The sequence below is a fragment of the Anomalospiza imberbis genome, chromosome 3 (genome assembly GCF_031753505.1).
Source record: "Anomalospiza imberbis isolate Cuckoo-Finch-1a 21T00152 chromosome 3, ASM3175350v1, whole genome shotgun sequence".
Classification (NCBI taxonomy): domain Eukaryota; kingdom Metazoa; phylum Chordata; class Aves; order Passeriformes; family Viduidae; genus Anomalospiza; species Anomalospiza imberbis.
This window is the reverse complement of record NC_089683.1, coordinates 71,223,289-71,236,159: the sequence shown is the minus strand read 5'-3', so window position 1 is coordinate 71,236,159 and position 12,871 is coordinate 71,223,289. Positions and strand designations below refer to the sequence as shown.

The window sequence follows — 12,871 nt, the reverse complement described above, 5'->3', positions numbered from 1 at the left end:
TACCTCTTTGTAATGAAGCACTTCATGAACAGTGTGGTGGGACAAGAGTCATCATCTCCTAGAACTGGTCAGAAGGGAGCAGCTGAATTCAATTTCCTCTTCCACATCTTACCTGGATGCTAGAGGAGACATTAGTAGGGCCTGAACTGCACTCATGACTGTGTGTCTAGAGGGCTGCATATGAATATTCTGCTTTTCTCTTTGTGAACATCATCAGAATTTTTTCCTAGATTGTGCTAAGCTTTATTAATAATCAACTCATCAAGATCTGACGTGAAGTAAAAAAGAATAGGTTTCTTAATTTTGTAAGGCAGAAAGCAAGTGAAGACAATTGCAAACAGAAGACAAAGAAACAGCTGCCGCACAAAACATACTTGGATAATTTTATTTTCACTCAGTCTTACTTAGTTCTACTACTGAGATCTGAAGTGTGGCACAGTAGGAAGCTCAGAATGCAACTGAGTATTGCCTAACAGTAATGAGACTTAGCTACAGCATCTCTTGTTAAATCTTGTTAATTGGGACAAGACAGCCTGGCTGCACATCATTGTGTTGAGATTTAGAAACAATCTATGGTAGTTACAGTAAAGAGGAACAGCAAGACACTGATAGCTGCAATTCTTTTTAATTGAAAAAAAAACCACACGCATGTTTGTTTAGACTCTCTAGTAGAAGAAGGATTTGTTGTAGCCTTTTGGGTTTCAAAGTAGTCATGCATTCTTGTAAATTGGTGTTTCTCAAACCTTGTGAAGGCATGGCCTCCCTTTTTGTATCATCTGTCTTTATTGGCAGCAGCTCAGTTTTCTCTGGGGGAGGGAAATCAGAAGGCTTTGTAATTACTGGCTACAAGTGTTTATGGACAGTGAGCTGTGTCCAGCAATTAAAGGTATTTAGCTGTTCCCTTCCTAACACAAACACTTCCAGACTGTAATTACAGCCTGCTTTGCACTTTTGTGTCCCCATGGCCCTTTTGTGACTCCTAAGGGTACTGTTGCTTAGAATTTGAGAAACACTGCTGTAAACCAAACAGGAGCACGAGATAATACCTAATTTATGCAAAGCTGCTTTGCAAATAAGGTGCACCATATGCTCTGAAGACTTTCCATGCACTGGATACTTTCTCTTCTTACACTTGACTTTTGTTAATTGGTGTAGCGTGGCTCATTCACACAGTATTTCAGTATGGCTGCATGCAGTATATCAGTCTGAGATGCTGTGTTGCTATTCAGCATTAGCACCTGCATAACACATCAAAGAAAAATGAGATTTGCTGTTGGAAAAAAAAATCAGATTTAGCTCTAATGTTACAGGACACTGTACTGTCCTTTTATGTATTCATTGCTTCTGTTCTTAGTTGCCTCTTGCTATATACCAATTTTCAATTAGTTTGCATGCAATCAGCTGTTTAGTTGTGGCAGGAAAGAAATATCTTTTGTGTGCTTTTCACTGAGTTGTATTAATATTTCCTACTGTATTTGTTTGTGATTCTAACTATGCCAGGGGAAGGAAAGTTAAACAGGTTGTATTCATTGTTCTAGGATTTACAAGAACCTGAGATGAAGTGGCACTGTGTGTTTTTTTAGGATATCTTCCAACCCTACCCATGTCAAGGCCATTAGCTGAAGAACATCTGCCCTCTAATAGTCTTGTGTGGAAGTTAGAAAAATAAACATTTGAAGGTTGCTTATTACATTGGAAAGAACCTAAACCCATGTGCGGCTTCCTGACCTAACTCTGTATTTAATGCTAAGAAGCACGTGGCCCTTGTGCTGGGAATGCTCCTTACTGCTCCTCAGACAGGCTCTGCTGAGAAGCGGTGTCTTCCAGGGCCATATCTTCTTGGCTGGCCCTCCTGCACTCCAGGTTCCGACTCATGAATAGTGCATGGGCCGGACCCGCCTCCCGCTGGGGTCTTGGTTCTGTAGCATCTGTTGCTTCACAGGTCTCAGTGACTTGCTGGAAAGTAAGAAAGAAAAAGTCAACTAGTTTAGGAAATTTCTAAGTAACACTTCAGCTATTTTTTGAAGTGACGGGTGCAAAGAGTTTAAAAATTGACATAGGGATGTCATTCTGTGAAACTCCATGGGATTCTTAACATGCATTATTCACAAGGGAGTTCTGAAGAGGTACTTGTCACACTTTGTGTAACGCATAAATTTGGAAGGAAAAGCAGACCAGGAGCTGGAGGTTTAGTACCACAGATGTACATGTATAGGGAACTGTAAAAGAATTTGGATTGAAAAGGACTTCTGGAGGTCATCCAGTCCAAACTACTGTTTCAAGCAGGGCTGACTTCTAAGTTGTTAAATCGGGTTGCTCTGGAGCTTGCTTTATACACCAAATTTTAAATCCAACTTACAAAGAAACCTTTTCATCAAAATTGGAATGCAATTATCAGTCTGAAAACGTTAAGTGCAGTGCCACCCCACTGTAAGGAGTCCACTAGGATGAAAGCATTCCAGAACTTTGCTGTGTGAACGCTGAAATGAAATGCTTCCTCTTTACCACTTTCAATCAAACGGGCATCTGGACTTTGAGCAGTCACTTTGGCCAGGATTCACCTCATCTAAATTTCACCATGTGGTCCTGCTGTGTCATTTAGGCTACCAATGGTTGGCAGAGAAATACAGGTTTCCCAGGGGAGAATTTCCTCGTAATAGCTCCAAGGATGAAGAGGATGCAGGCCTCTTCACTGAAAACAGAAGCCTTAACAGCAACCTAATGAGACATCATGCCCAAATTTTAGATAGCCTGAAGTTTGACAAGGTGAATCCTACCATTAGTACTCAGTATCACAGACTGGCTGAGTTCTTGCAAATTAGGCCATAAACTCCTGAGAGTTGGAATTGTGCCTTCTCCTTGTGCCTTCTCACTATATTCAGCTGTATGTGAGGAAATATTAATACTTGTTACTGTAACAAAGTAGGATTGGACCCAGATGAGTAGCATTCAGCTGACTCCTGTTGAAGTTCATGGCGAAACTCTAGGGAACTGTACCACACATGGTATTTTAGGGTTCAGAGCAAAATACGCACAGGCCAAGGAGCTTTTCACACTTGAGGTTTGGAGAACTCTTTGGAAACTAGGGAAGTTATACACAGTTCAGGAGCATAGTAACAGAAAATGCTTGGGACTTATATCTGCAGTCTTCCCCTGTCACCAGTTTGGTTTCCATTTTTATAGGCCAAATGCAAAAGTCTGTCTAATTATGTTGTCTAATTGCAGTCACCCTTTATTTCTAGTCCATCTTTTCATGTTTCTGCTTTCTGGTGCTGAGGTCAATTTTCAAAATTCAGGGCAGCAATGGATGGCAACCAAAGTTAAATAAATACACTTAAATAGTAAAATAGTAACTCTACAACGTGAATTGAATTTTTCAGGGAAGATAGGAATAAAACTGTGAGTATATTGGGAAGAAGGCTAGAGGTTTTTTGTGTGTAGTGTTTTACTCTTAGAAAATGCTTAATCACAGGGCATACTGATTTCCTTTGGTAAACATTTCGTACAGGATTCCTTTGACTAACTTTCAGCAACCAGGTTTCAGGTCTTAAGATTGAATTTCTGGTCAGAGAGAGGGACAGAACAAGTGCACTATTCAGGGGAAGCCATTCCTTTTCCTACAGATAAAATAATTTTAAGTCCTGCTCATGCCTTAAGTTTTAGCTTTCATATTTTTGAGACTCTGCCTAGGTGTGTAGCTCTGAGCTTCATATTAAGTGCTAGTAAGTTCTCTTCACAGAGTAGGTAGACAAAACAATCCTTTTCCAGCTTGAGACCAAGGACAACTGTTACAAGCTTCAGGCCCAAAATGTGCGGAACTGAAGAGAGCAGACAGGGAGGATTGGACTTCATAACCCGAAGCTGTAATTGGACAATTAACCCCAATATGTAAATAGACCAAAAACTTATAAAAGTGTGAAACCTTGTGACCAGTCATCCATTTAGGGTCCATCTTGGGTGTAGCCCTGGCCAGGCTCTTGTACTGCCCAAGGTGTATCCTTTAAGGCCTTTTAATAAATACCTACTTTATTCTTTTAACTCTGTCTAGTTTCTGTTCTAGGTCAGCCTCTCAAGGCATCACTGCATAGGACTTAAAGCAGGCAAGGAAGGAGCTATTTAGTCTGCTGTGATGGTACTCATCACCTGGGCTGCAGAAACTGGAGACATAAGTCCAAGTTTTGAGTGAAAGGAAAAGCAACTTTGCCCCAGTTTGCAATTCCAGGTGTGCGCATAACAGCCCCCCCATCAGTTACTCACAAACACTCTCACAGACACACTAATACTAAACAGTCTCTCTCAGATGCAGCAAAATCCCAACACTGTTTTGCAAAAAAACTGTTCTCTGGCCACTGAGAAGGAAGAAACCCAGTGGTGGGTGAGGACAGTTAAGAACCAGACAGGCGAACAGAACAGGACTCTCACTCAGTACTGCTGTTTTAGCTTCAGCCTTACCCGAGCTGCCTGGCTCGCTGCTCTGGCAGATGGCCCCATGGCAATGTTCATACTGCTGGATGACTGAGTGTCACTCGTGTTGCCTCCGTCTGCAGCTGATAGCCCAGAAATCACCAAAGCACTTGAAAAACTTCTCTTGCCGAACAGCAGGCTGAGAGTTGAGCTGGTGGATGAGGCCAGGCTGGACCTGAGCATTGCTGCAGCTCGGTCCTGCACAGTCAGCTGGCCAGCAACAGGAACAGCAGGGGACTGAGAAAACACAGATGTTGCTGAGTTGTGGAATGACAGCTGACTACTAGAAAGCCTTTGGGCAATTTCGTGGGCAGATGTAGACGTTTGGATGAAAGGCTGCCGGCTTTCTGCAATTGGCCCAGAGTGACTTGAAGCAGGGGGCCTTTGGTTTAAAGCACTGTGTGCCTGGACAGACTGACTCCTGGGTTTTCTCCTGCCTTCAAAAGAAAGATTAATATATTTAAGTAAGTGGCATTCTGATGAACTCCATGCTATTGACAGTGTCCCACGTGTACGTATTACTGTTGGCATATTACTACTGGTTTTATTAGCATAAGAACTCCAGGAACAGCAAAAGTAACGAACGCCTAAACCTACCAATCTTTCTGTGTTTTCCACTACAGGTGTTCTGAGTTTTGGTCAAAATAGCTCTAGAGGTTGTGCACTGAGTCAAAAGACAGGGAAATGAGAAGAGACCCCAAGCAAAGCACTCTAATCACAGGCTCACAGCGGTTCTGCTATGTACAGTTTAATCAGCCCGGTGAATGACTGAGCATAGTGTTGCTGTAACTCTGTTCCCCTTTGACAACCACACTAATGGAATGCTGAATATCCACCTTAAATGGCTTGGTATAATTAAATGCAACAATAAAACCAAAAACTCTGTGTTAAAACAATGGCACATTTTAAAGAATTATTCCTGCATATGGGGAGAGAGAATTTGAAAATTCAGCCAAGTGGAAGAATACAGCATTCAAGCCACAAGACAGATTTTAAGACTAACAGTAAACTCTGAGTTCCAAGAGAGATGTTTACAGTACACCACAGACTTGAAAAGATGTGAATGCTGTTAGGTAGGATATACTATTAGAGGTCTGAATGAGACCCACATAAGACTCCTGTCCCTTTCTGGGAAGCATCTCAATGCAGCCACCTCTGGCCACAGGAAGTAGATTAGATAAGCCATTCTGACATGCCTAGACAAATCCTTCCTATGCAAATACATCCCCATATTTAACATTTATATCAACAGCTTCTGTCATTCAAGCAAACAATTTCTGTATTTCTTATGCTTGTGTATTTGAATAGTCATAGAATGAAAAATCAATCATAAAATACTGGCCAGTGAACCCACCAGTTGCAGTTGCCAGCTTGTACCCAGGCATTCTGCCATGGGTTGGTGTGTGCCACAGGCCCCAGCAAAGTTCACTGTTTCTGTAGACAGGCTCTAAGCCAGGCATACGTAGCAAATACCCAGTCACAAAAGTGCCTGCTTGGTTTTTTTTGCTCTCTAGGAAACTCCAAACATTAACACAAGCTGGCATTTTGGTTTCCTAGCTATAGCTGTAGGGTGGGAGTTGATGCCAGGAAATCTGTTGAGAGCCATCAACAGAAACAAGTTTTTTCTGGCAGGCATTTCCAGGCTGTTGGTAATTTTTTCTTTTTCTTTTTTTTTTTTGGTTTTCCCCAATACCTGAACTCCTCCAAATGCTGAAATTTTGCTGGCATAAAGGAATATAAATCTCACACTATCTTCTAAAAACATGACTGCTGAATTCATGCAGATTCCAGCAATGCAGAATTTCATATCCAAGTCATTTACATCATATAGATGAAACATGATGTTTTACATCCACAGACCTACTTTTCAGAGGCTAGTATCCTTATCCCAAAGAGAATTTAGGTAACTTGGCACAGAGTCAGATGAGCAGAGCTGGGCTACAACCTAACTAGAGCTCGCTAAAACCTAGTTGGTTTGGCAAGTGTTAGACATTTTCACACCTAATTTACAATGTATCTTTAGCTCTACTTTTATACTTCAAACAATAAAAAAATAATTTTTCTAAGTAATAAGAGCCCCAATATCTCTGCTGAAGAATGATGGGACAGACACATATGGCTCTTGGAAGCTCCTGGACAATGCTCTCAGGCACAGGATATGATTCTTGGGGTGGTCCTTGCAGAGACAGGAGTTAGATTTCGATGGTCCTTGTAGGTCCCCTCCAACTCAGGATATTCTGTGATTCCATGGCCCCTGTGTACTGCTCTGCCAGTGTCCTCTGTCCTTCACATGCTGTGAGGGGCGCCAGGCCTGGCTGCCGTGTCCACGGCTGTGCGCGCATTTTGCCTCTGCAGGGATTCAGGTTCTTCAAACCCTGGGCTTCTGCTTAAGTGCTTTGGTTTCTACATCTGATGGTTATTTCAAGAGGTTACGTTTCTTAAATAAAAAGAAAGGATTGGAATTAAGAACAGAGGGGTTGTGGTGTGTTACTTTGCACCGTGGCTAACGTGGCCAAACATCTGTGATTTAAATTGCGAAGCTGACCCCTGTCCAAAAGTATTCTATATTCATTCTGAATGCAGTGGCTGGAGCACTGAGCAGGAGACCACCCGCATCTACGCCTAAAAAACTCTGTCCCTGAAAACACTTAGAAAACAAAGGCTATTCTGTAAACTACATCATGAAATAAGGAAACTTTGGGGGAGAACCCCACCTGTTTCCAGTGCTCCTGATTTTGGTCGCACTTTTATATTGGGCTTTCATTGCATCTTGCAATTTTGCAGACTCAGTGGTACCGGGCTGCAAAACGCAATATGAAATATGAAGAAGTTAAATGTGCTTGATGCACAGCTTATTAATCTAGAAGGCATTGCTATGATTATCTAGTCTGCTGTCCTATATAGCATGGGCCATACAACTCTGCAGAATTAATTCCTGTGTGGTTTTATGAATTGCTACTGTAATTTATAAAAATGTATCCAGCATCTCCAGTCATGGAAAATCCACATTAACCCTTAACCTCTTGTTTCACTATTTATTTACTCTCTTAATATTAAAAATGTGTTCTTGATTTCAAATTTGAATTTGTTTAGTTTTGTTACATCCAAGTCTGCTGAGACCAATGGTCTTTGGTCACTTTTCGTTGCCCAGGTAAACACTTACAGACTATGATCAAGGCATTTCTTACAATGCCAATTGCTGGAAAGCACTTTATCTTTCAATACAGGACTTATTTCCCAGAATTTTGATCATTTTTTGGCTCTTCTTTGAAGTGCTTCCAATCTAAAAATGTCCTTAAATTAGGACACTAGGACTGCACGTGGCAGGAGAACAATATTATGATTTTTAACAGGCATAGCATAAGTTATTTTCCAGTGCTGTGGTATTGCCTTGATGTCCTGATACTTACTGAAGATCGAACAGAGCTTGTTTTTTAACCAGCTCTCTTAAAAACCCTTCCTGAATGAGTCATTTGACTTTGCTCTATTAAGCATATAGCTTTGATAGCCACTCTTTCATGTTCTTTGTAGCTGTTAGGATGGAAGGAACTGTTTCATTATCAGATCATAGAAATGCATTATCTGTGTTTTTTCCCAAAATAAACCAGACATTTATTTTCTCATTTCTACATATTGCATATTGGCAACTCTGCCTTTTTATACAGTGACAGATCAAGACTCCTGCTAGGATTTCTGTTGCTTCTAAATATTCTTTAAAAATAAACAGCCACAAGCTCATTTTCATCTTTTTGTCCCTAATGGCCCGAGCCAAAAAATCTTCTTGTTTCATTCTCTACAGTATCTTAGGAGTGAATATGGATTTCCATTTGCTACTATTTCCTTGGATTTGTTGTGCATGTCTTAACAAAAGCCAGGTTGCTTTTCTTATCTAAATGTGACTTTGTCTCTTGATTATGTTTTTCTGGGCATCCAGTCAATATGTTCTTTTAAACAACTCACAATTAACTTACTTTATTGTATGGTATGCTCAGGATCATTATATCACAATTAAGTTCGCTACTCTAATTACTGTTGTGTCAAGTTAGGAGTATGCACATGGGGATTCCTCTAACCCTAGACACAATTAAAAGCTGCAGTTATTTTATTCTTGCAATGTGATTTATATTCAGGGCAAGATTTATTCCAGTCCTACCCATTATCTTTAATGATAGGTCAAAATGATCTAACAGGAAACAAGTGTCAAACCTGTCAAGTTCTCTGCTTTAATTTATACAATAATACCACAAACTTGTTGAAATGTAGAGTTGATTTTCTCTACATTACAGGTCCTGATCTCTCAGTGACCCATTGGCAAACTTAGAATCCTAGAATGGTTTGGGTTGGAAGGGACCTTACAGCTTGTCTAGTTCCAACCTTCCTGCTGTGGACAGGGATAGCTATTACTAGATTAGGTTGCTCAAAGCCCCATCCAACCCAGCCTTGAATACTTGCAGGAATGGGGCATCTACAACTTCTCTGGGCAACATGATCCAGTGCCTCACTGCCCTCACAGAACAGATTTTTCTCCTAATATCCAATTAAACCCCTAAACCCTCTTTCAGTTTGAAGCCATTCCCCCTTGTTCACTCCATGTTCTTGTAAAAAGTCACTTTCCATCTTGTGAACTCCCTTCAGGTACTGGAAAGTCGCAATTAGGTCACCCCAAAGCCTTCTCTTCTCCAGGTTGTACAAACCAAATTCTCTTTGCCTTTCCTCATACGTAATCATCTTAGTATCCCTTCCCTGGACCTGCTCCAACAAGTTTATGTCCTTCCTGTCCAGGGACCTCAGAGATGGATGCAACACTGCAGGTGGGGTCTCACCAGAGCAGAGCAGAGGGACAGAATCCCCTCCTTGGCCCTGCTGCCCACGCTGCTTTGGATGCAGCCCAGGACACATTTGGTGTCTGGGTTGGGAGTGCCCGAGGCTGGGTCACATCCAGCCTCTCATCCACCAGCACCCCCAAGTCCTTCTCACAGGGCTGCTCTCCATCTGTTCATCCCCCAGCCTGTGTTGATACCAGGGATTCCCCTGACCCAAGTGCAGCACCTTGCACTTGTTAAATTGCATGAGATTCCCATGAGCCACTTCTTGAGCTTGTGCAGGTCCCTCTGGATGGCATCCCATCCTTCAGGTGTGTCAACTGCACCACTCAGCTCAGTGTCATCTGCAAATTTGCTGCGGGTGCACTCGATGCTTTTGTCTATGTCATTAATGAAGGTATGAAATAACAATGGTCCCAGTATGGACCCCCAAGGGACACCGCTTGTCACTGATGTCCATCAGGACTCTGGACCATTGACCACTACCCTCTGGATGTGACTGTCCAAACAATTGCTTATCCTTATCACTTAACATACATTTCCAATGTAAAGGCCACTAGTTCCACCTTGCGAATGTGTCTGAAATACTTTTGAATCCATAATTTGAGAAGGGCTCAGCTGTTAATTGACAGAATGATTGGCAACATTTAATTTTCTCTTGGTAACTGCTATATAGACATAAGAAGCTATTTTCCATTTGTTTGTTCTCCACATGCACTGATGAGCAGCCAAACCAATTCCTCAAATAAATTGCCACAGTCCTTCCAAGATAATTAAGATTTTTGCATGCTTTCTTTCTGCTGTTCCCAGCCAACAATAAGCAGAGGTTCACCGTGGTACAGGCTCCCTGCATGGCATGTATACACTCCCTCCCATCTGCATTTCTCATTATGGCATTCTTAGTGGCACCTGCTAGGCCAAAAATTACCCATAATGTACTTTGACAGTGGAACCTTTGGTGAATCACTTTTGTGTTACACTCTCCCCGTAAATACCTGGAACAATATTGGGAAGCCATCTCCTACAGGTTCTTGCTCATTAGGAGAGACAAACTGCACTCTCTTTCTGAAATTAGTTTTCCACTGGATTTGAGGACTCCCCAAAGGCATCTATCCATGTGACCCCCCCAGGAGAAGCCTCCAGAGAAAGGCAAGTAAATTGTGCAAATACCTGCCCGCTGGTGGACCTCTTGAGATGAAGTTTGCAGCTGAGGGGTTCCATCCCTGGTGGGCTGTGAGCTACTGCTCTGGCTTGAATTCCCTGTGGAATTGTTGCTAGATGAAGACCCCCCTGCACTATCCACCTCTTCAACATTGCCTCTCTCATGGTGAGCTGCTGCATGGCAGTCCTTTCGCATTCTGTTTGCAGGAACACACACACAGGGTCAGCCACTTGTTGCACATGAAAATTTGTGTCACCACTGTTAGGTGCCCTCAAAGAGTGTTGTCTCCCACACCACTGCAGGTCTTCTGACATTTTATGAGATGGCAAAGACGATGGTGTGATAAGCTTTCTTGGAACAAAATTGTATATGACACAAGACAATTGTTCATGACCCTTGTCTGTGTTTATTGGCTTTGGAACACTGAAATACCTTAAGGCTCTTTATCTAATGTTACAGTGGTCTCCCAAGATTAAAGTTTGCATGAGGTAACCAAGTAGCAAAGAGGAATGGGCTGGAGAGCTCAGAGGGATGGGCTGCATGGTGGGAAACTAGCATGTTAAGCCATTTGCTATAATATTTACATTTTAACATAGGTCTTGGTATGCAAGCTGGCTCCCATCGCGTCTCCATGGTGCCCTGCCTTTCCTCAGCTGCAGTGGCAACAGGGCAGAGAATGAGGCAAGGGAGCTATTGCTGTGTGAAAAGTGCAAGCAGGAATTGGACATGCAGTGTCAGGGACTGATCATGAATAGCTAGGGGAAGTCAGGCAGTTTTGGTGGATAGCACGTACATTTTTAGGTGTGCTTTGGTTAAGAACAATAACTTGGGGGTGGATATGTAACTGCTGAAGCTTTGGAGCATAACTCACCAAAATCCACCAGTACATTTACTCATGTTCAGAGTTACAGAAAATATACCCTTCTTTAGATGGCATAAACAGTAAAATTCCATGGAATGAGGGAAGTGTCTGTAGTGCTGTGTGATTTGAATGACTCTTGTTGAACATGTAGAAAGCTTTGTCATGAATGAGTTAATGGATTTTCTTTCTGTTCTATTTGCATCACTGTTTTGTTATATTCTGAGTTACTTGCAATTAATTTTTTTTACTCATAGATAACAATACAGAATTACTCTCTTTTAACAGAAAACACAGTGAAACTGACACTGCAGGGTCTCTTATCAGCATAGTCAAAATTTAACACCTACCTTAACCACTTGGATTTGAACCACTTTTTAATGTTGTCCAAACTGACAGGTCCCCCCCAAATGTTCCTCAGTTGGCTGTGTGTCCCAAGGTACGAGGTGGTTAAGGGGGAAACATACATTGGATATCCCAGTGGCTGATCACATGAAGAATTAATTAAGTTCCGCAACACCTGTTTATTGTTCTGGATGCTTCCTCTCTCCGGGTTACGATTGCGTAAGAAAATCAGTTCCTGCTGCTGGCCAGCCCAAAGCCCTCTGACACACTCCTTGTTGACCTGCAGGTGGGTTAAAACATGCAGATCATGCAAAAACATTGGCTACTCAAGATGCAGAACTACAGGATCTAAGTAGAACGGCAGTGGCTGAGTGTGCAAACACATCATGATGTCTTTGCACCAACAGCTTTTTATGAACTTTTGCAGCTACCCCCTCGTAAAGCCTGGAATGTTATTTCAGAGACACAAACACGGGTGGCAAAATGGAAGTCAACTGAAGAGAGCTCTTTTGGCCTCCAGTCCCTACTTTAAAAGCTACAATTAACTTCTCCTTTTGGCCACATTACTCAGAAATAGTACTAGTTACCAAGCCCTAAATTACTGCAATATTAGAAAGATGGCATATGTACCTTGATCACCTTGAAGCTCAGGTAGCTTTTGTGGAGCATGATAACTTTATATTCATCTGCTCCTTCATCTACCACATGTCTGAGAGTCAGCAGCTCCTCCCGGTTGGACAGGACTGCGCTGCGCCAGGCTGGGTCCCCTTCATGACAAATCACAACCTTCTCTTCAAAGGATTGGATCGCTTCATACAAAACTGCTGGGTCCTCATACTCATCTGGGCACGTGAACTGGTCCTGGTCGTACAGGAAAAAGTACTGAATAGGTCAGGTACATTCATGAAAACACAAAAACTATTGACAGTAAACAAAATACTGGCTTCCAAACAGTTGCTAGCTGGTCACCTCCAAGTGATTTGACACTTGATAAAGAGTATCTTTTGGGAGGTTCATTTAACAGAGATATAGAAAGGTACAATTTCAGTTTTACTGTAGCCTGTTCTGATCTCATGACTACACTGGACAAAGGCACTTGGAGAATACCAGCTTATCCTTTTTTTTTTTTTTTTTTTTTTTTTAATGGAGTGTGAAACTATGGGAGGCAGAGTTTTATGGTAAATTGGCGAGAGATATCACCTAGGACAGTTCACAGTT

The 12,871-nt window shown here is 42.0% G+C and overlaps 1 protein-coding gene across 3 annotated transcripts in view; it reads right to left on the bottom strand.

The window, feature by feature from the left end:
- Positions 1-371: 371 nt before the first annotated feature.
- The window catches only part of PCNX2 (pecanex 2), a 151,585-nt gene continuing 139,085 nt past the window's right edge, over positions 372-12,871 (bottom strand). For 2 of the 3 annotated variants that reach the window (XM_068185061.1, XM_068185062.1), the window contains 5 exons: positions 12,284-12,514; positions 11,659-11,933; positions 10,458-10,645; positions 4,453-4,901; positions 372-1,956 (listed from right to left, as the gene is read on the bottom strand). In XM_068185061.1, coding sequence (XP_068041162.1) covers positions 1,783-1,956; positions 4,453-4,901; positions 10,458-10,645; positions 11,659-11,933; positions 12,284-12,514 — 1,317 coding nt within the window. In that variant the 3' untranslated portion in view covers positions 372-1,782. The remainder of the gene's footprint in view (positions 1,957-4,452; positions 4,902-10,457; positions 10,646-11,658; positions 11,934-12,283; positions 12,515-12,871) is intronic. The other variant, XR_010997378.1, reaches the window with a different exon arrangement.